Source organism: Protobothrops mucrosquamatus, unplaced genomic scaffold (genome assembly GCF_001527695.2).
Source record: "Protobothrops mucrosquamatus isolate PMUCROS unplaced genomic scaffold, P.Mucros_1.0 scaffold504, whole genome shotgun sequence".
Taxonomy (NCBI): domain Eukaryota; kingdom Metazoa; phylum Chordata; class Lepidosauria; order Squamata; family Viperidae; genus Protobothrops; species Protobothrops mucrosquamatus.
This window is the reverse complement of record NW_015386820.1, coordinates 308,290-333,955: the sequence shown is the minus strand read 5'-3', so window position 1 is coordinate 333,955 and position 25,666 is coordinate 308,290. Positions and strand designations below refer to the sequence as shown.

The 25,666-nt window shown below is 35.8% G+C and overlaps 1 protein-coding gene across 1 annotated transcript in view; it reads left to right on the top strand.

The window, feature by feature from the left end:
• Positions 1-25,666, top strand: part of MPDZ (multiple PDZ domain crumbs cell polarity complex component) — an 83,238-nt gene that overhangs the window by 15,066 nt on the left and 42,506 nt on the right. Inside the window, exons 7-21 of the mRNA XM_029284300.1 lie at positions 795-998; positions 2,627-2,747; positions 3,692-3,780; positions 5,450-5,648; positions 6,557-6,646; positions 8,766-8,845; positions 10,484-10,630; positions 12,016-12,162; positions 13,233-13,421; positions 14,669-14,878; positions 18,014-18,130; positions 21,101-21,262; positions 22,720-22,993; positions 23,861-23,950; positions 25,086-25,284. Of these exons, the coding sequence (XP_029140133.1) occupies positions 795-998; positions 2,627-2,747; positions 3,692-3,780; positions 5,450-5,648; positions 6,557-6,646; positions 8,766-8,845; positions 10,484-10,630; positions 12,016-12,162; positions 13,233-13,421; positions 14,669-14,878; positions 18,014-18,130; positions 21,101-21,262; positions 22,720-22,993; positions 23,861-23,950; positions 25,086-25,284 (2,318 nt within the window). The remainder of the gene's footprint in view (positions 1-794; positions 999-2,626; positions 2,748-3,691; positions 3,781-5,449; positions 5,649-6,556; positions 6,647-8,765; positions 8,846-10,483; positions 10,631-12,015; positions 12,163-13,232; positions 13,422-14,668; positions 14,879-18,013; positions 18,131-21,100; positions 21,263-22,719; positions 22,994-23,860; positions 23,951-25,085; positions 25,285-25,666) is intronic.

Sequence of the window (25,666 nt, the reverse complement as noted above, 5' to 3'; positions counted from 1 at the left end):
CAGATGTGACAGCAGAGCTTAAACTACACACATTTGCCCTTCACACATGGAAAACAGTCCCCTTTTCTTCCAGCCTTGCCATCCCCACCTTGTTTTTTTCTTCCTCTGTGATTCTGTTTAAAGGAGATATATATATGAGAATAATATAGATGTGGATAAGCAGATAGGAGATAAATCCATTTTCTAAATGGGGATGTTTACAAGCAATTTTAGACAGTAATTTTTGATTTAATAATTAGGTTGCCATGCTGGGGGTGTCCTACCCTTGCCCTTCCCTTTTTTGGCTATGGTTTCTGGCCAGAGTGTTTATGCATATACACATGAGTTGCGTGAACAGATTTATTGACAAGGGATGGAATTGATTTGGTTGGTTTCAGGTAAATTTGATAATCCTAGGCTGTTAAGGTGGGAATGAGGGATTTTGTACAGGGTATTTTTATGTTTTCAGTATTTTTCTGTCCATTCTTCATTTTGGGGGGGAAACTATGCTAAATTTAGGTGTGTCTTTTGAGTAGGTATGATGCATAACTTTTGAACATAAGCAATGCTAAACATATTAGTTAGAACCATAAAACATTTTGACACATTTATTGATGTAAAATACATTTTTATCAGGGGTCACATAAACAGCATATGATAAAAGGTTAAAGTAACGCTGTCTATTAAAGCAGTAGGAAAAGCAAAACAAAAAACAAAACTCCAAAACTAAAATAGGCTATAGGTAAAACTCTTGCATTTTTCTAAGACACCTCTGTGTGTAGTTTTTTTAAACAATTGAATGTTTGCTCGTCTAGCATGGTAGATTGTGCAGTGGAGACCATATTTTGAAAATTGGTGATACAGACTTGACCGGAATCAGCGGTGAGCAGGTGGCACAAGTCCTGAGGCAGTGTGGAAACCGAGTCAAGTTGGTGATAGCCAGAGGTCTAATTGAGGAGACCACTCCATCAACAGCAGCCCCTTGTACACCAGTGCAAACGTGTATGATGGAGAACAAGGTAATAACAACATGTAACTGATGTTAAAGAAATAGGACTGACAGTAGACAGAGGTTCATAACATTTATTCATAGTCTTCCTGCCTGCCTGCCCATCATTGCTGACCTGCTAATTTCAATGTGCCACTTGAATAGCGCTCTAATAGCAGCTTAACTGTGTCATAGCATTTTCCCTTTGCTCTGCCGCAGCCCTTTGGGTTCATCTGGATTATTATTCTTCCACTTTCTTCCTCCTCCCTAGCATCCACCGCTGGGCACCTCTCTGTGCCAGCCGGTGCCCGGCTGTAGCTCTTCACCTAAGTCAGTTGCCACAACTTGCTAGTTAGGTGGCAGCTACACAGCTGCCCTCTTTATTTCATAGTGTTCTTCGTTTGGGCTGGTGTATTATTTTCTTTGCTTGTGTTCTGCTGCTGCCTGAAAAGGAATCTCGTTGCAAGTAACCTTGTTTACCAAAAACCTCCTGTGCTCTTTATTATTTATTTGATCACATTTTTATAGCCCCCCCCCATCTCACCCAGTGACTCTTCCCTTCCAACATTTTGAAAATATGCCAAGGATGAATGTGTGGCTGAAGGGAGTTTGGCATTGATTTTAATGGGCCTGCTTTCAAGTCCAAGCTATGCCTTGGACTAACTCCACACTCAAGGAGCAGATTCTGAAAACACGTGGTTTTTCTGGATTCCCCGAGCAAGGGCAATGTTATTTTTCCATTTCAATAGTGGTCTAGAGTTGGATCCTTACTGGCTAAACGGATGTACAAAATAAAAGCTAAAGTAGGGAGTTGCTGTGTGAAAACACAGATCAGGAGGTGCAAGTGCCAACATATTTCTGTATCAACTGAAGCAAGTTTTAGTGTCTTAAGAATGTAAACACAGTTCAGCAGGAAACTTCAGCTAACTGGATTATATTCAGCAGAATGAAGTGCTTGAAAGAGTGACAGCGAAGTAAAAGAGATAAGGTAAAAATTATACTTCTGCAGAAATATGTGTTCATGTCTTTCTGTCAGAAGCATAATTTATACCCCTTTATTTTATTTTACAACCTTTTCACTGCAGAGTTCAGGAAGAATGGATTTGAATAATTGAATCATTCCTTCCAATTAACTATGTCCTTTCTGGAAACTAGTTTGAATATATGCGTTTCTTTCCCGAATTGCTGTATTAGTAGATAAAAGTGAAATGTAATATTTTACTGTCTTTTCATGGGATGCATTCATTTGGCAATTACCCATTTTAAGATAATTTTCCATTTCTTTAAATTTTGATCTTTACTTTGTTTTACAATTTTCTAGAAATGATTTCTGTGAAACTCAAGCATAACGTCTCCCCAAACCTCAAAAATCACAAAACCCTGGATTTCCAAACTTGATACAGAGTCACACAGAAAAACACCTTAAGAAAAATCCCCTGAGGATCTCTTATCATAACAAATAATGTTAACTCTATTAAAGGTTCACTAATTATATTGGAGTGTATGAAACCAACATCTGAGTCACATTCTGGCAAGAAGTACTGTGTGTTATGTTTAGAATTAAGTGCTAAAATATTAGGATGAGAAATAGAATAAGTTATTTTTGTTCCCCGTAAGAACTTCTTCCATGGAGAATAAATACATGTCTTTTTCTTTAAGAAATTGGAAGATACATCAATTGAAAATGTTGAAGATGGGAACACATTTGATGTGGAGCTTGCAAAAAATTCTCAAGGGTTAGGAATAACAATTGCTGGTTACATTGGGGATAAAACATCAGGTATGGTTAGAATTAATTCTGCTTGAAAAATTAACTATTTTTTTTCTAACACCAAAGTCCATTTGCTTTTGGTTGAGTCAGTCCAGATGTTTAAAAGTACCACACACAATATGTAAAGTAATCACTTTGCAAGAAAAATGTTATATATGGATTTCATTTCAAAATATATTTTATTTTACAATAGATTTATAGTCTGGAATAGTTTGAAATAATTAAAGGCATTCATTGAATGCAACATATTTTCTTTCATTGGATTCAGAACTTGATGTTAGAATTGTTTAAATGTGCTTCATTTGGAAGTCAAACTTCTACTTTAATTAATAGTCTTAGGCTTATTATATTTACAGCATAGTCATGTGCGCTATAATTAAAACAAAGATACATGCATCAGTTTAAAATCTAGCAGCAGTTGACTTATATATAAACCTGTATGCTAAAATATAATTTTATCTCTTAGAGTAAATATATTGGGTTAGAGCAGAGGTGGGGAACTATGGCCTCTTTATGACTTGTGGACTTCAACTTCAAGAATTCCTCAGCAATTCTATGTGGCTCAGGAATTCTGGGAGTTGAAGTCCACAAGTCATAAAAGAACCATAGTTCCCCATCTTTGGGTTAGAGCAGACATGTCAAACTCGTGACGTCACGTGACGTTGCGTGACGTATCGGAGGTTTTTTCTCATTGCCAGCAATGGGGTGAGCACGGTTTGCTGGTGACACATCCGGCCTGTGGGCCGGCAGTTTGACACCCCTGGGTTAGAGCAAGATAACTTCAATAATACTATGTTGTAATATTTCTGCTTAAGTACTTAGAAGTCATAAAGACTATTGTAGTCAGATCTTGATATGCTGTGTTTAAGTTTATGGATTCAAGTCATAACAATTTTACACATACATGACTCAGACATACCTTTAATTACTTCAATTTTACTTTTAAATCACAGAACCTTCTGGTATTTTTGTAAAAAGCATCACAAAAGACAGTGCAGTTGAGCATGATGGTAGAATCCATATTGGAGATCAAATTATTGCTGTAAGTAACTTTGGAGGAATTCTGTTATCCCTTTTTTCCTTCTATTATTTACACTTTATTCTTGATGGATTGAAAGCAAACAACTGGTGAGGACTGTCCCAGAGTTCTTAAAAGATCCCACAACTGAAATCTCTAAGTGAAATTACTTAGTCTGAATTCTATACAGGTAGATCACAAACTGTGAAACATAATGCCTAACTCTTTAAAAATTATTTCAGGAAAATTAGAGACTGCTTAGCTTAAAATGTTACAGGTACCATATTAATAATAGGTAAAATATGGAAAATATTAAAATAAAATTACTAAGGTTATAAAACAGAGGTGGGCATTTTTTTTACAACCAAAGCACTTTGTTTTATATAGTTATGTATTTTGATTCTGAGGGTTAGTAGTAATTAGACTGTCATAAAGAAAAGGCCATTTCTAACTCTATGTTTCGGCCACAAAATTTTTATGAGATCCTGGATGAGAGAAAAATGTGGAGGATTCTCTCAAAGAGGTTTTTGAGAAAATGTAATAGTCATGGGGTTATGTAAGGACCTACCTCATGTAAGCCACCCAAGAAAGCAGAACTTTTGAAGCAGGCATTGTCTCAAAAGGAACTTTTATTAGGGGCTAGTAATAGCAGGCGAGGTCTGAGGAAAAACCCCGCGTAAGCAGTATATTAAAAGCAATATTCAATACTCCTCCCTCCAGGGTCCCAGTGTTCATTTGAATTCCAGCCAATCCACAGATGGCATAATGTTTGGGAACTGGCTTCTTAGGTGCCCGCCCTTCAAGGTCTCTCCCGCTTTCGTTTCCTTCTGGCTCCAAGCGCATACGTAAGGGTGATGCATTCCTTTTCCTGGGGGAAGGGCATGGTAGCAAGACAGTGCAAAGCATCCCCAAGGTATCCCACCTCCCAACAGAATGGCACACCCCAAAGAAGGTTTATAGACTCGGGAATAAGCATAGGGAAATAATATATTTCTTTGGGGACCTGACAGATCAGGAGAGATGTTCTTCTTTGACTTGGTTACTGATGAAAGCAGAGATAGGATCAATGATCTGCTTTCCACAGTTGAGGAACATAAATAATGATTTACCTGAAGGTTCTATGTTGATAGCATGGCTTGTAAACTGAATCTTAAATCATTTTATGGATGAACAGCAAAAATAACAGTAGACTAGTTAAACTTTTCTGCCCAATTCCCATCAGCCTACATAGGTATTCCTCTATTTAGAATCACACGTTTAACTTTTGTAATAAGTCAGTTACAAGTGGTGCTTAAACCTAACAATCATCATATCTTTCCCACATTTACATGATTAAAGTTCAACTCACTTAACTGCCTTGCTTAACACGGAAATTCTGGTCCCCGTTGTGGTCGTCAGTTGGGGACTACCGGTATAGAGAACAGATTTTTTTTAATTTTTGAATGCATTATTTTAAGTTTACTGAAACTGAATTTTATAAAGCTCCTTCATACAGTATTCAGACATTCTCTTCAGAATCTGTGCTGTCTACTTTTAGATAGGATTCTTATATTCAAGATAACAACAAACCCCAAATCAAATTACAGCAAGACATTTTGCAAATGTGATTTGCCTCATTTGGAATAAAACAGTTTTTCCAGTCTCGACAGATCTATGGTGACTAGTCAGAAATGGACATATGTTTAATCCATAGGTGGATGGAACCAATCTTCAAGGTTTTACCAACCAGCAAGCAGTGGAAGTTTTGCGACATACTGGCCAAATAGTCTGTCTGACTTTGGTCCGAAGAGGAGGCCTGAAACAGGAAAACCACGCTCAGTCCCATAATGACTTCAGTGATGCTGTTGAAAAGGATTCAGTTTTCCAAACAATGGATATTGGCACAAATACAGGCAATTAAAATTATCTTTGCTTCACATTTCTTGAATTTTATTTTCTGTTCTCCAGAGGTTAAATCAAAGTGGCTTAAATTCGTCCTCTCAATCCACTTTTCAGACTCAGTTGGGGAATGAAAAAGCATACTCCGAAGGACGAATAAAAGAGTCTTGTGGATTTTTCTTTCATGAATAACAGATAAAATAATCTTCAAATAATATTGTTTCCATGATTTATGTTTTATGGTAGAACTAAAAAAAAATTAAAATACAAAAAAACAAAACAAAAATAACAGTGAACGAAGGAATTTAAGTCTTAGAGATTTACTTCCATGGTGCTCATTATTTCTCTCTATTTTGACCCCTAAAATCTGTGGTTCAACTTTTCCAATTCAGGCCTCTGTAGAATCACCCATCTATGTGATATCAGTTAGATTTTCCCCATTTGACTTGGCCATGTTTTCCTCCTTTCGGATAATATAGAAGATTGTGGCGTTTTTGCTGTTGCCAATTTTTATTTTATGTTTAGCGTTTTAACTGTTTGCTTACACACATCCACGCTAACCTAGTTTTTATTTATTTATATTTACTCATTTGTTAACATCCCACCTTTATTATTGATACAAATAACCTAAGGCAGCAAACATATCCAACATATCTTCCTCCTCCTATTTTTCCCGACAATAACAACCACTTTGTGAGGTAGGTTGGCCCAAAGTCACCCTACTGGCTTTCATGGCTAAGGTAGGATTTGAACTCTCACAGAGAACTTTGCTTTCTAGCATGGAGCCTTAACTGCTGGACCAAATTTAATTTAATCTGGTAAGAAACTAGGAGTCTTTAACAGTGGTGAAACAGGAAAAGGGGTTTAACTGTATTATCACAGAAAATGGGGCTTCTCAGAATATTCTTTTTTTTCCTCATAGAAAGCTGCAAAAGGGAGCAGGATTCTCCATTAATGTCATGCAGCCCCAGTGAGGTTCATTTTGAAGAAGATACTAATATACAACAAACAGGTTATAAATAATATTTTTTTCTGCTTCATAAATATGCTCGGCCTTCCTAGTTTTTGTCTTTCCTTGCCTGGCAGAGTTGCTTCTGGCTTTTGAAAATGTATATTTGAAATTCTTCATCTTGGAAGAATAATGTAATGATGCACCTCTGTTTAGTGGCATTTCTGCACATTGTCCACAGACCTGTAGCTAAATAAACACAAATAATTATTTTTATAGCCTTTCCTTTGAATTTTTTAACCTCTAAGTATCTTTTCCATACGTTTATCAAAACCTGTGGATAAGATATTGAGAAATTAAAAGATTCAAAGAAAAGGCTATAAAATAGTTATTTGTGTTTGGCTTAGCTAAACTCTGTGGACAATGTACATAAATGTACACGATGTTGATTTCTTGTATGCATGCAGCTTCATATACTATATCAAGTGTTATAATTATGACACTTAATTTTCAACATAAAATGGCAGCAGCTAAAAAGAGTACTTATTAATGATGATATTAAAAGTAATGATCATTAGATGACAAAACATACTGCTGAAGATATTTCATGGTTGTTTATTTACAATGAAAAGCCTTAAGGATAATATTTGGGCAAACACAGTTTTAATTTACTAGGAAATATAGTGTAGCATAAAGCAGAATTCATAACTGAAGTTAGCCATATACTGTATACACACAATTCTTATACCTGTGGTTTATCGCATTTGTTTATATCTTATTTTTAAATAAGTATAGTTTGTGATATGCATAGCTGATTGTAGCTTATCAAGCCATGCTAAAGAGATACTATTCAAATTCTGTGAGTCTCATGTTTCCACCTACTTCGGATTTTTAAGCATATGAGTGTTTTGAGGATATCATAAGCACTTGCTGGGTCACCATACATATCTGACAAGCTCCAGTTATTGTAGTAAGAGATAAACCGGAACAGATTTAAAATGGTAAATTATTACACTCACAATATGTTTCTTTCTCAAATTTTTAAATAAATGTACAAATGATTCCAGAAAATGTGTTCTTCCACTGCCCTCTAGAGACCATGTTTCAGTAGGAGCCTTTGAAAAAGAGGTCATAGTTTCAAAGCAAAAACAAAAACTTAACTATAGAGAACATTTCTTGAGTTCTTAAATATTAAACAATATATTTATTTGTATATGTAAACTTTGAGATATAAGCAAATTGATATCAAAAGCACTACAATGCTAAATGTTCCCATCTGAGAATAAGTTTCTTTTAACTTGATGTGATTTAACCTCTGAATAAATGTGAAAGGAATATTGTATACTGAAAATTTTTTGCAATTGATTTTAATAAATCTGAATACATCATATTATTTACTTGGAGAGAACTATGAAATGATAGCTGTAGTTTTACAAGTTAAAAAAAAAAGACCTTCAATTATTTTTCAGAATTGGGAAACAACCACTCATAAGCTTAGCAGTGCTTTCTGCATTATCTTTTGAATTTTAGTTCTTATTTTTATTGTTAATATTTCATTCACGAAAACCTGTTTTGCTTACATTTGTAGAGTGTAGGGGTTTAAGACAGTGATGATGAATAAACAGCACCAGCATTTCAGAGAACAGTTGTGCCAAGGAAAGGCAGAACGTGCCTGCGATTTCTGCATTCACAGAAAGGAGAAGGTGCAGCAGAGTGTAGCCAGACAGAGATCCAGTTATTCAGGAAGCTAGACTAGGACAATTAGAATTCTTTGGAAGAGGGATAAAAGGAAGCTCTTGAGTAATGCAAGCCTAAATTGAATAGTTTGAGTCTTACGCTGTTTTAATTTCGAATATACTGGACAATGCTCACAGTTTATTAAGGTATATGTGATAAAAGATTGTCTAGAAAAATCTGTTTAAAAATGGAACTGTTCTTTTTGTGACTTAACCCAAGTGAATTCATCTAGCTTTAAAAGGATTTTAAAAACCCAAACGTAGGTTGTAACTCCTTTTTTTTCCCTTTTCCATTTTTAGATGCTTAAAATGCTATGTATTGAAAAGTATTTTCTTTCTCATTTTAAATAAATCAGATGCCCATTTACAAATTCTAATGCAATTCATTTTCTACCTAAAGATAAGAATGCCATAGTTTTGCTTAGGATAATTGTCACATCTTGCAGACATTCAGCTAACATCCTTAGAAGAAGAAGTGTTGCTGAACAAATGGCAGAAGATTTTGGGGAAAAATTATGAAGTTGTGGTAGGTGGACTCACTTGCTTGCTGTTAAAAAAAAGAAACGCTTTATCTCTGTTCTTCCTTTGGAGGGGCGTTGTTTTTTAAAGTCTAAAAATGCTGTAAAACAAAACTTTTATATAATCTTAGGAAGTCAGAAAATGAATCCTAAATTTGATCAAATAGTTTATCAAATATTGCTTCCTTGGGAGTTTTCACTAATTTAATCAGTAAGTATTGACAGCTTTTTTTTTGCATTTGTTTAGTAACTTTTGGAGTCTATTATATATTTTGATTCTCCTTGTTGTCAACAGTGCATAGTTTCATTTCTTGGGGTAGCATTTTTTCTTGATGACATCTCTCAAATGTGGGTAGAGCTACAGTTGAGTTCTGAAATCTACATTTGGAAAGCAAAACAATGTAGCTTGTTAGGAAATCTACCCACTTTCAACATACAACATTTAGTGTAATCCTTAGGAAGATTTCTTACACATAGCTGATATTCGGAATAAAAGACCTCTCGTTTGATCTCACACTCATCTACCAGAAATAAATGCCACTAATTTTAATGTTGGCCTGCTTTCAGATTCAGGTAAGTAATACAAAAATTAACAATTAGGGCCTATATTTTCTCGTATTGCTGCTATTGACCCCTAGTGTCATTGCTGGATGATCTTGATTTTTTTAAAGAAAACCTTTTGCCCCACTTTTACTGGCATTTAAACATATTGTTTGCATTTTCTCTTTTGTATCTGGTTTGTTTTTCTTCCCTCTTACGATTTATGATAATAATTGCTGATCTTCTATTTTCATTATTTGTTTTTAAATTGATTGCGAACTGACTCTTTTATTCCTTTAAAGTGAGGTTTATGTGAAGCATCTTGGTAACCCTTTAGTGTATAGGCCTTAAAATGTGTTTTTATGCAATAAAAGCTGTTTTCCTAGCTAACACTTTACTTCTCATTGAGAATCTAGCCAGCCTTCTTTTAGCACATTTTAGAACGTATAAGCAACTACTTTTGTGTGCAATAGTCCAAGATGTAGCAAGGATGTGGAACTTTTGAATAGAATTCTGCAGCAGAGTCATAAATGCAGTTCCTATTCTTTGACTGTTCCCCACCTGGGGATTAGTAAACCATAGAGAATTATGTTGCCAGGTGCATGTCCTGTTAACGTTTGACTTGTTTCAGAGGCAACGAGCATTGTCAGATATAGAATCCAGTTCTTTTTCTTCAAATTGGAAACATTGCTGTTTCCGAATACTGTATTTGCTAACTATTGTTCCACGGTGGTCACAAAAGCTGGTGTAATGAGAAGTGTGGAGCCTTTGATAGTTTCATTTGTTCCATTTATTTGTGACTCTCTGGCTACCTTTCATCTCTGGGACAGCTGTAGCTACCAGCATCTGTTACCCTTTGCAAATGGGAAAAAGGATGTTACAGCTGGATGCTCCTTTTCAGCTCACATTGTCATTCCATCTTGTTTTGATGTAAGAAATCAATGAACATGGATGTTGTTTGAAAGAAATGAGCCTGTAGCTTAAGAAGTAGAGCACCTGTAGCAAAACAGCTTTTAAATTTACTGGTCCTTTGTATAGGATCTCGGTGCAATTTTCTAAGCAACTGGTTTATTGGTTACGAGGCTTCTTATTTTTCTTCTTTCTAGGTGGCGGATGTGAACAAATTTAATGAAAGCAGCGGACTGGGGATTAGCTTAGAAGCTACAGTGGGACATCATTTTATTCGGTCTGTTTTGCCTGAAGGGCCAGTTGGACGTTGTGGCAAATTGTACAGTGGAGATGAATTGCTAGAAGTACGAATTAATCTTTCTTATACCTCTGCTCTCTTAAAAGATATTCTGAGGGATTTTTTCACTTTAATATTTTCTTAGCATGGAGTCCAGTCCAGTCCTTGACTTACAGCAATAATTCGGAGCAGAATTTCCACTGATAAGCGAGACAGTTAGTGAGTTGCGGCCAATGTTGGTGTGGCTTTTAAGTGAACCAGTACAGTTGTTAAGTGAATCATGCGGTTGTTAAGCGAATCCGGCTTTCTGCATTGACTCTACTTGTCGGAAGGCAGCTGGGGTCGTTGCAAATGGTGATCACATGACCCCAGGACCTGCAACTATCATAATTACATGCCGATTGCCAACTCCCAAATTTTGATCATGTGACCTTGGGGCTGCTGCAACAGTTGTAAGTGCAAGGACCAGCCCTAAATCAGTTTTTTCAGGGCCAGTGAAACATTGAATGGTCACTAAAAAAATTGTTGTAGGACAAAGACTACCTATATTCATATATTTGTGAAAAAAATAGATAGCCTGTATAAATTTACGATATGTTAGCATGTTCTAAGGTAGTGATTATATAAATACTCACTTTTAAAATCATTTTCTAAATGACTGCCAAAGTTATACTTATGGCCACAACTGAGCCCAAAGCTTCTGTTGCTAAGCAAGGAGGTTACTCGGCGATTTTTGCCCCATTTTATGACTTTTTTTTTTGCCAAGGCTTTAAAGCGAATCATTGCAGTTGTTGAGTGAATCATGTGGTCATTAAGTGAATCTGGCTTTTTCCCCATTGACTTTGCTTGTCAGAAGCTGTCTAGGAAGGTTCACAAATGGTGATCACGTGATAAATACATGCCAGTTTGCCAAGTGCCCAGATTTTGAGCACGTGACCATGGGGATATCGCAGCCGTCTCAAATGTGAAAACCAGCCCTGGGGTCATTTTATTTTTTCAGCTCTGTTGTAACTTTGAATGTTCACTAAACGGATGGTTGTAAGTCCAGGACTCCCTGTATTATTTCTTCTAACTTTATTGGTCTCTGTGCAGGTAGTCTTCAATTTAACGACGGCAGTTGAGCCCAAAATGGCTGTTGCTAAGTGAAACATTTGTTAAGTGAGTTTTGCCCCATTTTACAACTTTTCTTGCCACAGTTGTTAAGCGAATCACAGCAGTTGGTGAGTTAGTAACACGGTTGTTAAGTGAAACTGGTTTCCCCCATTTGGTTTTGATTGTCAGAAGTTTGCAAAAAGTGATTGGGGACCGCCTGTAATGTGGAGAAACCAGGTGGTATCTTTTTTTAATATGATAACTTTAGTTAATCCTATGTCCAGTGTGAAAATATATGTATTTCTTTCTCACTCTCTGTCTTTTCCTTATTTCTATAAATGTCCTTATTTTCATTGACAGGTAAATGGAGAATCTTTGCTTGGAGAGAATCACAAGGATGTTGTCAATATTCTAAAAGAGCTTCCGATCAATGTAAGAATGGTCTGTTGTCGTGCAGTTCCACCTGTGATTGAGACAGCATTGGATGAGACCCACATGTTAGAGCAGGTAATTCAACATAAAGATTCATACACTGAAGGAGAAACTTGACAGACCCCCATTCTTCCTTGCAGTAGAGAATTCAAAGAAAAGATTTGAACTACTACTGAAGTGGCTCCATTACTGTTAACCTTCATTTATTAATTTAGTTTTATCTGTTTTATTGTTTTTTTAAATGCTTTAATGATTTTAGATATTTATTGGTTTACTTTTGTTGTATGCCACCCAGAATCTCTTATTTGTGAGACTGGTGGCTATATAAATTAAACAAATAAATAAATATGGAGTAAGGTAATAAGATTTTTTTTCCCCAGTTGAGACAATTTGATCAGATGGCTAGAACTGGGTTGAGGAAATCTAATTTAAAAGCCTTTTTTAAATTTTTCATGTAGTTTTGGTCAAGTTATTATGGTCATATATGTTTAGACATCTCTACATAAAGTTTACACTCTTAGATGATAGAGCTTGTGGAGATTATTAAATCAACCTCTTTAAGGAAAAAAACTTCACAATTACAATTGATTGGAAATCTGCTATAGACCTTTTGCATGAAACATAAAACATAAAAATGTACTTACGATTTATGGTGTTTTTGATGATTAGAAAAAACCAAATATAGAGAAAGCTAAGGTTTTTATTTGTAATCATGGAGTAAGAGAATTTTGTAAATGTGCTTATATTTGCTGCAAAGGAAATTGGAAGCTTCTCTCTTTTTTTGCTTTTTCCTTTCTTTCTACATTTTTCCTTCCTTCCTTCCTACCTTCCTTCCTACCTTCCTACCTTCCTTCCTTCCTTCCTTCCTTCCTTCCTTCCTTCCTTCCTTCCTACCTACCTACCTACCTACATTACAGTTGTTAAGTGAATCGTAGTCATTAACGCGAATCTAGCTTCGCTTAAAAAAATGAAACTAGCTTGTGTTTTTATGTGTTTTGTAAAACTTTAATTAAAAATTCATTTAAAAAATAGATAAGCTTTAGACTCTTTAAATAGCAGTTCCCATTTATTCCAGTTTCATTGACAATCCGTATTTAAATTTTTCTTAGCTTTATTTTAAAAAGTAACCATATTTAACTTTCCAGTCTCATATAGACCTTGGTGGACTCCTTTGTGCTTCAGAGACAGAGGATGCTAAGCTGGAAATAGCTGACCTAAGTCAGAATACTGAAGAGGCACAAGGATCTCCCCTGGCAATGTGGGAGGCAGAAATACAACAAATTGAGCTGGAGAAAGGGAGCAGAGGTCTTGGCTTTAGCATATTGGATTATCAGGTAATTTCTGAATTCCCTAATATAAGAATGTACTTTATGCATTGAATCCAATAACTCCTTAAAAATGAAACGTTCCAGTAGAATTACATCATTAAATAAACTTGTCAAACTTATTTTATACGTTTCAAAAACTTCATACTTTTGCAAGGTACTCATCTTCAATTGGGGATAGTTTCTGATTTCTTAGATGAGAAAAGGTGTGGTATGACTACGAAGTCACCTTTCATTAATGCTCTATTATATTTCTCAGTCTTTCTCTTTAAGGAGAAACTGAAATTTGAAGAGAAATGATCTTACAGTGATACTTATTCCATGGATCCGATAATAACACAAACAAACACATAAAATATTAATATTGGGACTGTGCTGGGCATTATCACAAAGCAAGATGCATTATTACTGCAATTATTATAATGAAAGCAATAGAAGTAATAGTATTTATTAGTAGGTACTTTTGTAGTTTGTTTTTTTAAAAAAGACATGTCTAACAGTGCAATACTGCCAGGTTTTCAACTCTTTTTTGCACTAATTTGAGGAGATTTTAAATGTGGAGCAGATTCTGAAATGTGTTTGCTAATGCCATCTTTATGCAAATAATTTATTTATATTCTAGAAGTTGATTTTAATGTTGCTTCCTGCAGTCTTTCTGCAAGATTACATAATGTATAATTAGGTTTTAATTTTTCATAAGTAGTGGCTTGACAACTGAATCTTTCTATAAGCAAGCAGGATCAGGAAAAAACAACAACCATACCATTGTTTGAAATCTCTGTTCAGATCCAATAGATTGGGAATGCTCCAGATCCTATCAGCCAAAGAGAGCTGGCTACCAGGAACTAAAAGAAAAGCTTTTTCTGCTGTAGCCCCTGACTTATGGAATATTCTCCCTCAGAACATTAGAATAACCCCCTACCCTGTTGGCCTTTCACAAAGCTTTAAAAAACCTGGCTATGTACCTGGGCCTGGGGCTCAGAATGTGTGAAGGGCCTTATTACTTGGCTTTTTGCTATTAGTGGATTAATCATCACAGCTGCTGTTTGTACTTATTTATTTTGGTGGATTTTTTGTAGTTTGAATGTTTTTTAAGTTGTTTTAATTATTTTTTTGAATTTTTAAAATGGGTAGGCTGCCCAGAGTTCCTTGGTTGAGTTGGGCGCTGTGGAAATGAATAAATAAATACAAAGTAAATAAAAAATACATGTCAACATTTTTTCCCTTCATGTTCCCCTCTTTTCTCCTTCAATAAGGACCCAGTGGACCCCGCAAATACAGTGATTGTGATCCGCTCTCTTGTTCCTGGGGGCGTTGCTGAGCAAGATGGCAGGCTCCTCCCAGGGGACAGGCTTATGTTTGTCAATGAGACCAGCTTGGAAAATGGTAGTCTGGAAGAAGCTGTGCAGGCCCTGAAAGGAGCACCTCTGGGAATGGTGAGAATAGGAGTCGCCAAGCCATTGCCTGTAAGAATTCTTGCTTTATAATATAGTGGGATTTTGTATTTTGCAAATAAACTCCTGTGGTATTTAATGATGTAGGACTTTCTACATCAGGAATGGGCGAACTGACATTTGTTGTGAGGTAATAAAATTTGTTGTGAGGTAATAAAATGCCGTTTTAGATTTCTACCTGCAAATTGCCCTTTGCAAAATCTCTCATTTTATACAATTGTCATCAAGAGAATAATAAAGCTCTGGGAACTAGCCCACCATCATTTTGTTCTACAAAACTATAAGTTTTTATTGCGTAACTGCAATGAATCTTCAAACTATTTTTGTTTGAAGATTCATTGCAGTTACTCAATAAAAACGTATTCTGAGCCAAAGTAATAAGTTTAGCTTGGGAATCAGTTACTTTCGGCACAGTAATTTCAAACAGAGAGTAGACACTTGGTGCTTCCAGAAACCTAGGGTAAGAATATTTTAAACACCCTAAACTACAATGTTTTGATTTGTTGTACTATAGTATAAACAAAAAAATGGCTATACTTACACTGAAATATTGAATATATTAATTATCTACTGTGTATACTTCAGGAACTTTGGTATCTATATAGTAATATTTTGCAGATTTATTTTACACAATTGCATACATGCAAAAATTGTACGTTACAAAAACCCTCTTCTATGCATAATCTGTAAATTTCCTATCCCTAACTGGCAGTAATGCTTTCACTTATTCCTTGAATCAGCAAGGCAATAAGTTTTGTTGCTGGTTTGAGGGCTGTTTTCTGAAAGAGTTTGACATTCACATCCACCTTTTTCTGGCTGAATCCTGGTTGTTGTGCCATCTTTGCACAGAGGTGTGCAGTGTTTGATAATCTAGGGCTGCACTTTGTAGTGCAGAAGAGTACTGAACAGTACAAAGTAAATGAGTCTCATCACAAATGCAATTGGGACTAAGGTTTGTTGGATGAATTGGGGAGAGGATGTCTTTTTTTGGCTGCTTATTTATTGTTAGTGAAAGCTCAGAAGTATTGTTAAAGTTTGCCCCTATTTTTCATTCAGAAATTGGAAACATTGCCATCATGTTTCAACAGTAGTGGCTTCGGGGGTTCTGAGGATGGCAAAAAAATTATGATTCAGTGGCCACCCAGGGCTTTGGGGTTGCCCATTGAATTGCTGCTTTTGACAGAAGAACCAAAGAAGTGTTCTAACCAAAGGAAGGGAATGTTTTTAATTCTGTGTATAAATCATTTTACATATCAATAGCCTGTTTCTCTGATAATTAAACACAGTCAAAACATTTTTCACAATTATTGCTTGCCAGAGATATTAGTTATTGTAGGCATGATGATTATTTATTTATTTAAAGAATTATGTTATGCAGCCACCTCACTCTAATGACTCTGATCAGTTAACCATATTGTGTGGAAAATGTAAACTAAACTAAGCTGAAATAAAAACCATCTAGTACAATGTGACTGAGGCTGCAAGCAAAATTTTTACCATAAAACTTACCTTAAAACATGCACAATGGAATATATGTTGGGCTCATCTCACGTTCTGGCATCAGTGTTTGAGAGAAAAGCCGGCTCTTCAAGGCCTTCTAGAAGGTTAGGAGAAGGAGACCATTCCAGGCTCAGAGGGGAGGCTATTCCATAGGACAGGCATTGTGATACAGAAAGCACATATCCTGGGTTCAACCACATCATTCAGTTTGATAAAAGAGACCTCTGAGGTCTGGTGGCATGGGCAGAAACTATCAGAAGCAGGTAGATTGATAAGTATCCTGCCTTGTGTCACCCAAAGCTTTATGGGTGATACTTGTTCCTTAAACTATACCTGGACACATGTGTCCTTGCATTCTCAATAAGTGGCCACTTCTGAATGGTCTTCAAGAGCAGTCCCATTTCGAGCCTGTTGCAGTAATCCAGATAAATAATTAAGGCATGAGTGACTGTGATAGTCTCCTGATCTAGGCGGCTCAACTGGTATGATGGATAGACTTGTGCTAAGGCCCTCCTGGTCATGGCTGCCACCTGCTCTTTGAGCAGGACCTGTGAGTCCAAAAGGACCTTCAAATTGCACACCAACCACTGGGGGATTGTTAAGTTATCCAAGTGGTGGGTAGGGCAGAGATGTACAGCATATTAATGATAGTTACTTGTATGGACAAATAACTGCTCCTGAGTTACTCAGAGCTTTCATGAAGGTGCTAAATAAAGGCAGGAAGAAAATGCAGAAAAAGCATGGGTTGGACTTTTATTCTGTACCAACTCTAACTGGAACCAACCTTAGGGGAAGGAGGAAAGCCACTGTGCCCACCCCCTTCATTATCAGCCCAACCTGATTCAGGAGGTATTGAAGGTCTCTATGATCAAGGATCAAGGCCTGGATGGATACATAATCCATATTCTGAGTTTACCAGAGGTCATCAACAACTATGACCAATGCTATCTCAGTTCCATAATCCAACCTCAAACCCAACTGAAAAGGATCTAGGTAATGTACTTTTATTATGATGTCAATAAGGAATATATTTTAGTTGTATTGGAATGAACAATTTCTTAATAAAATCATTCATTTTGAAATTGGTTTCAACATTCATGGCAAGATTGTTGTCTCCCAGTGACGTACTATGAAATTCACAAGCCAGACAGGTAAAAAATTTAAAATAAATGTGATTTTTCAATCTGCTCCAAACATGATTATCACAAGAAGAAGTGCTACTGATTTCAGTGGAACCTACGTGTTGTGTTTAGAAACGAAGTATAATTTAAACTTGGTATGACTGAAAAGGCTTAAATCTAGTTTAATCTTAAATCTAGTTTGTGAGGCTTAACTGCATTGGAAATCAGGCAGTGGAAATATAAGGAGAGAGACAGAATTTATCATCTGGTCTGGGAGAACATGTCAAATATCAGCACATAGGTACATAACCACGTGGTGCTTAAATTCATGATTATTGCCATCTCATTTTTCTTTCTTTTTTTTCAACCCTATAAATCATTTCATGGTTTGACGGCTATAATATGATTTCTAGATATCTTTTTTTTCCTAATCTTTATATTCATTTAAAATTTCTTAGTATTTACTTACATGGCATGTTCTGTTCACTGGCCATCATCCAACTCAAGAGCTTCATTCTTTCTGCAGCTTTCACCAGAAGAGGGCTATGTTTCTGCTAAGGAAGATTCCTTTTTCTACACTGCCCAGTCCTTTGAGGAGGAAGGGCTAGCCGATTCAGCCCTCTTCCATGCTGAGCTGGCTCTGGTTAGTCTATAGTCAGTCTTTTATTCTATGTCTTAATTTTGAACGGTATTTTGTTAAGGAACAATACAGGAACAGTCCTGCTGTTAACATGTTAAGAGGTATTTTAAAAGACTTCTTGCTTGCTTTCCTTGAATCTACATGATGGTTGTTTATTTGGTAATACAAAAAAATATCCACAACTATATCAAAACATTGTATTTATAAGAAGACAAGGCTGTGCCAAAATTAAACCCTCTAAATCAGGGGTAGTCAACCTTGGCTCTTTTATGACTCGTGGACTTCAACTCCCAGATGGCTCAGGAATTCTGGGAGTTGAAGTCCACGAGTCATAAAAGAGCCAAGGTTGACTACCCCTGCTCTAAATATTTAAACATTTTGTTTTTTGTTAAAAAAAAAAATTCCTTGAAGCCTTCAGAATAATGTACAATTAAAAAGAGTAAGAAAATTACAAAAGCAAACCATTATTTTTTTAAATGAGAAACCATGCATATATATAATCCTATAATATAAGGAAATTATGGCTCCAGCCATTTGTTCCAATTACTTCTTAGGACTCTGCAATTTCTCTCAAGGGTTCTTGGAACTTAGAACTCTGTGTAAACGCAGGATAGTATTCAAATGCTGTTGCCCATTTAAACTTGGCAATATCTAAAAACCTCAGGAGGCGACGTGTTTTCTCTTATTCCATATTCTCAGTTTTCTCACATACTTTTTCAGTTCATAAAAAAAACCTTACTTGTTCTTTTCTGGAATTCTGGGAGTTGAAATCCTCAGGTAGTAGAGTTGCCATAGTTACCCACCCATGCTCTAATCTAGTGATATACTGTAGATAGTAGCTGAGATATTGGGCAATCTTCAAAAACCCACAAAAGCTAGAATGATGAATGAACCTTTGACAGATTCTATATATCAGGGGTGTCAAACTGCTGGTCTGCGGGCCGGATGCGTCACCAGGAAACCACGCCCACTCCATTGCTGGCAATGGGGAAAAAGCTCCGATACTTTGCGCGACGTCACGTGATGTCGCGAGTTTGACATGTCTGCTATATATATATGTCAATCCAAATCTAATAGGTAAAATGGCCCAATCCTGGCTGATTTAATAGTAATCTATCTAAATCCAAGTCCCTGCTTTCTCAGAACAGGGAGGAAGCGAGTGTGTGTGTGTGTGTGTGTGCCTGTGCCCGTGTGTGTGTATGTATGTATGTCTTTTCACGGGATTTAGTAAATTGAAAATTACTTGGGATTATACACATCTTTGTGGTGGTATGCAGATGTCACCTTAGTCTTGCTGGGGTCTGGATGCATGCAACTCATTCCTTTTATTGCCTCCTTCTCCCTCCGCTCCTTTTTTTCCCCTTTAGATTACATTTTTCAATTCTGCTGACAGGTTTTTTTTATTTATATGTAATGATTTCCAGTCAGCATTTTTTTTGTGAAATTTAGGATTGCACCTTAAGACCACCTTAAAAGTTTATATAAAGAATTTGAGATTATTACTTCCTCACCAGTGTCACTTCATCTTGTGTAATATTGGCCCCATTTGTGGGATTGAGCTGACCAAATATTTCACCCTTTGATTTTGGAGGTATTATAGTTCATTGTCATAATATGCACATACAGACATGAGTAGCTTTACATAAGATACAAACTACTTTGTTTTAAATTTATTGCAGGAGTTGGAAATATATATATATATATCTTTGTATCGTATCATGACATACTTTCACAGAAAAATATAGGAAGGTTTACATAGACTTCTACAAATAGGCATTCCAATTTGATAGGAAGGCTGAGAGGCACAATTGGCTTAGAAAGGTCAAGATGAATGGGAAATATGGGAAAAATACTCGGTGTTTTCACAATGGTTCTATTCATTAAAATGTTTTTATTGTAGAAACCTTTGAAGGATTCTATCACAAGGTTACTTAGTTTGGGATATGATCCTTGTTTTTTTTTTTGTTAAAGTTCATCTTTTATTGAAGATAGAATTTGATTATTTTTCTGCCTGTCACAAATTCAACATGCATTGGATTTTAGTTTCTGAGTTGAACTGAATTGAATTGTATGCATGGAATTGATACCGAATCCCATGATTTTATTGTTATAATGCTAGGCTTATATGAAAATGTGCTGAGAAGGCAGTAATACTGAGTATAAATTTACAATGTGTGTTAGTTTGTTTATTTGTAATGAGCAATGGTAATATATTTTGGGAATAAATTATAACTTTTTTTAAAAAAAAAAACCCACACACTAAAGCTTATGGAATAATTCACTTAATTATTCAGGCTAAATTATAAAATTAAGCCTATTAGAACAATATAAGTAGCCCTCAACTTGCAACCATTCGTTTAGTGACTGTTCGAAGTTACAACAGCACTGAAAAAAATGATGGGTTTTCACACTTACGTCCGTTGCAGCATCCCCACATTCACGTAATCAACATTTGGATGCTTACATCTGGCATGCATTTATAATTGTTGCAGTGTCCTGTGGTCATGTGATTACCATTTGTAACCTTCCCAGCCCTCTTTTGACAAGCAAAGTCAATGGGGGAAGCCAGGTTCACTTAATAATTGCATGATTCGCATAACATCTGCAGTGATCAACAACTGTGACAAAAAGGTCATAAAATGGAGCAAAACTGTTGCTAAACAAGTGCCTTGTTTAGCAACAGAAATGTGGGGCTCAATTGTTGTAAGTCAAAGATTAGCTCCACATAGTATAATGTTTTTTTAGAGAGATGATAAGTTAAAATATTTTCACATAAAAGTCATTGCCTATCCATGATCTGACATCCAAAGCTGTGAATGGAAATAAACATGTGGCAAACCAACATATTCGGCTGTGGAGAATCGAAAAGAAAAACGTCACAAAGGAAACTAGCTAGAACAATTTAGCCACTGAAGCTTGTATTTGAAACTGATACAAAAGTCACCCATTTGATTGAATTGCCTTTGCTATTAGGTGGACTCAAGTGAGGCAGATATAATAGAGGACTCTACCATGGAATCGGACTGTTCTCCAGATAATGATGGTACATTCCAGTCTTCAGCTTTAACACTGCATAGTGGCATTTGTGGTGATGATCTCAAGCTTGCTCTTTCTCTGCCCTCTTCAACTCCCAAGGTAAAATTATGGGGGAAATATATGAGCAGGGATGTGAGCAGAAAGACACTTTGTTAATACCTATAAAGTAGCTTTTTGAAAATGTTTGTTTGGATAGTGAAGGTAATGTTGCCAGTTGGTTCTATTGGTCCATAGTTTTTTTACTAGATTAAAGAGTAATTTCATTTAGATAGTTATACTGATAGAATAACTTTCAGCTTTTCAGTATTCAGCAGAACATTTACTATAATTTTAGGTGTTCCTAAACATGGTTCAAAGAAATCTAAACAATAACAAGCCATTTATGGAAAGACATGTAAGTAAAATGAATACTACATGCTTAAAGTTCAAGCATTAAAAACTAATTTTCTTAAAGAAAATTGTTAACAAATCGCTAGAAAATCATTGCTCAAAAGGTCGCTCAAATTCTTTTGTCAAAAGGTCAAATTCTTTTTTTACTTTTGATGTTAACTTTTTTTATCATGTTAGCTTTTCTCTCCTTTTTCTGATTCTTTCTCTCTCTCTCTCTCTCTCTCTCTCTCTCTCTCTCTCTCTCTCTCTCTCTCTCTCTCTCTCTTGGATCATTCTGCATATTTCTTTTAACGTTCATGGTGGGATCACTGCTGGATTGCCAGTTCATTTTTTGAAATGGATTGTATATTTTTTTTTTATTTTTATTGTGCTTTTATTACTTTATAAGTAACTCACATCTGTTTTTGAAAAAAGTTGATCTTCTTTCATACCTGAAATTTATAAGCTGGCTTTATTTCTTTTGGAATCTTATTTCTCTTGGCACAGCATGGGTGTGATGGCCAGAATTTATTTCCTAATAGAATTTCTTAGACTAAACAGAATGTACCTGTGCCAATGAGACAGATTGCATTGTTCAACTTTGCAATAGTTATGAAATTAGAAATTAATGTGCATGCTGGGAAACATACTCTGCAACAAATCCAGTTTTATACAAGATGTTCTTGAAATCACTCTGTTGTGGCCCATCAGAATAGAAAGAAAATGTTTACCATCAAACTTGGTAGTAGGATTCAATCTGGGTCAGTCACCAGACCAGTTTTCAGACTTGTGGTAGAGTTTTTAGACTTGTGATGGAACCCATCCTCAGGAAACTTTTCTCTGTGTCACATTCTGGTGAGAGAGAAGTTCCCTGAGAATGGGCTCCAGCACAAGTCCAAAAGCTCGGAAGACTACACCTCTGGTCCTAGTGACTGAACCAGATTGGATCCTGCAACATTGTCTTGGAACACATATATTTACCTTCATTCATGAAACTTGGTAGTGTTTATAGTTATCACTTTGTCCCAATAAAAATAATTATATAAAATAAAAATGGACCATGTGGCACATTGAATGTAAACTAGTTATTCTTAGATGTACATGAGAAAGGTTTTTAGACTTCCAAAGGAAGAAATGGTACTTTAGAAATAGAATGAGTTTGGAATTCTTGTTATCTTGTTTGCTAGACTACTTTCAAAGATGATTCCAGTGACCTACTCAGTTACCAGTCATCAGATAAAAACTTGTACACAGTGGATCTAATACAAAGAGAGATGGAGAGTAAACCCGCAGGTGGATGTATGAAACAGATCACAGAACCTCTTCTTGTGAATCCAGCAACACAATCTCAACAAGTTGAACACGAAAGCACAAGCCTTTGGAGAGAATCTCAGCTACCACCCGAATTTTCACACTCTACAAAAGTAAGTTCTAGATTGCCACTTGATTCTCCCAGAAGGATTCATTACATGCATTTGTGAAAAAGCACCATTTTTAGAGATTTAGTAGATCAAAGGGGACTAAAGGTAGGGATGTTTCCCAGGTATTGTTCCTGGTCATTCTGCCTTTTGATCTAGAAGAATCAAATGCAACATAAGTTGGGGTTGTGTGGATTTTATGCACTAATTTGTGGCACAGCTTGCTTTCTAAAATTGAGCTGTGACTCAACATAGCACTTGCTATTCAAGAATATTTTGCTGTACAATACAAAATCATGGGTACGGTATGTAGAGATCCTCCAAGGTTCTCTGTAGAGAGGTGAAATTGTAGATTCATTAGTATACAAAGAAGCATTCCATTTTTGGAGACTAATATGGAATATGCAGTCACTGAAGCAGCAGGCGTGAACTTAAATGGACTCCAGAAGATGGTAGAGGACAGGAAGACCTGGAGGAACGTTGTCCATGGGGTCGCGATGGGTCGGACACGACTTCGCAATTAACAACAACAAATGGAATATGCAACAAGGAGCAAAAGTGATTGTATGACAGAGCAGGTCAGCTGACTGGTACAACTTTCTATACATGGAACCCTGACTGTTGCAATGTGCATCTGCAGGTCACCAGATTGGACAAGTCTAGTTTAAAAAAAAAAATATTGTAAGTCTGTTTGCTGCCAGTTGTGAAAGGTATTCTTATTTCCTCAGCGCAGGTTTTAGTAAACCTTTTTTGTTGTTCACTTGTTTTGAACAGAAACAAGGTCTTTGAAGGACATTACAAATATACAGACTGTCTAGCAGACTGTGATTTTTAAATTACACAAAATCCTATTAAGTTTTCCAGAAATGACTCTTATTTTCTTCTTACCAGGATCACGTATTCTTGATGGGAAATAATAGCTTAATGCCTGCTGGTCTAGATACAAATAAAAACAAGTTGGAGAAGACAATTATCATTGCAAAAGGCAATTCAAGCTTAGGTAATGTACCTCACGTAACTGTACACATCTTTGTTCTTGCGATCCTTATTTCTGCCTAGTTATTCCTGAAAGAAAACTAGATATTAGTCTTTAAGTTGCTTTAATCAAAAAGCAAAGGTTTTTATATATGGTTCCAATAATAATTATAATTATAGCAATCATGCCTATAGATTTTCCTTTCCATACGAAGGCAGGAAGAGTCAGGAGAGAATCAATCTGTTATAATTAGGCAATACATCAATGTCTCCAACCTAATTATCTATTTTTAGTAACTGGGGCATGATATAATTGTCCAAGCAATTTAATTACTAATAAAATTAAGAATAGTTGCAATGCTGAAACTATGGTAACATGAGCTTTTCTTAGTATAATGATGCAAAACCTAAGGACTCTTTATTTGGAGAATTTTATCATTTTTTTTATACTGGAAATAATCAGAAGGAGGAAAATATTGGCCATATTCAAATAATGGAAGGACGAAATCCTTCACTTGTGTGCTTTGTAATACATAAGAACAAATCTTATATACTTTTTTCAACATTATCCCATCTTGGTCTTTCTTTTTCCTCTGCTCACTTTTTTTTATTAAATTAAAAATAAGTTCATTGCCTTTTCCTTTTCTGTTTTCCACTTCTTTCTTTGTGGCCATATGTAAAAAAAAAGCAGATCTCATTTAATTAAGTAGCTTTTTAAACAGAACAGAAGGCATTAGGAATTCATCATCTTTTTGATCTTAACCGTGAGCTTATGCAATGGAGGCAGCTGTAGACCTGAAGAGATAATCTAATATGTCAGACTCAGCTGTTACCAGGTTTTTTTAGTGAGAATTTTCTAGCTGGTGTTTTTTGACCTGCCAGGCGTATCTTGCATGTTGATTCCTCAGATCCTACCAATAAGATATTAATTTTTCTTCAAGTTATTATTAAAAAAATTGTGGAAGTATGAGTATATTGGTAGAAATACAGATAAACATGTAAATAAAAACAATTTTGGAAAATGAATGTTGTTCGATGTAGGATCAAGTCAGATACCAATTTTGTTCCCATATTTCTTTTTTTTTTTGTAAAAGTTTTTATTAGTTTTTTTTTCCATGTTCCCATATTTCTTATTAGCTTTAAACTTTTTTTTCTGTAAGGGATGACAGTAAGTTCTAATAAAGATGGCATGGGAATGATAGTTCGCAGCATTATCCATGGTGGTTCCATAAATCGTGATGGACGAATTGGTATTGGAGACTGTATATTGTCTATTAATGAGGAACCTACTGCTAATTTAACTAATGCCCAAGCACGGGCCATGCTGAGGAGGCATTCTGTCATTGGACCGGATATAAAGTAAGTTGGGTGTCATACAGATTGGTAGAATTTCAAAAACGGTACGGATCAATTGTCACCGCACTTGTTGAGTGTTTTTTTTAATTCCATGATTACTTTTAATTCAGTATCTTAATGAAGTTTCAGTATTAAACTGGATTCTACATTGATGGAAGAAGTTGAAATGTCTTCTGTGAATCACAGCCAGCTAATAGATGTTGATGAGAATTCCAAAATTGCAATCTAGTGTGGCAGTTTGATGATCCCATTCACTGGTTTGATATAATTTCATGGGCTCAAATAAATACATGGAACTTGCCAGCCATTTGCAATAAGGGAGAAAATGTTTTCCCGTATTACTTAATCTTACAAATATGTAACTATAATGAAAAAACTCTGAACT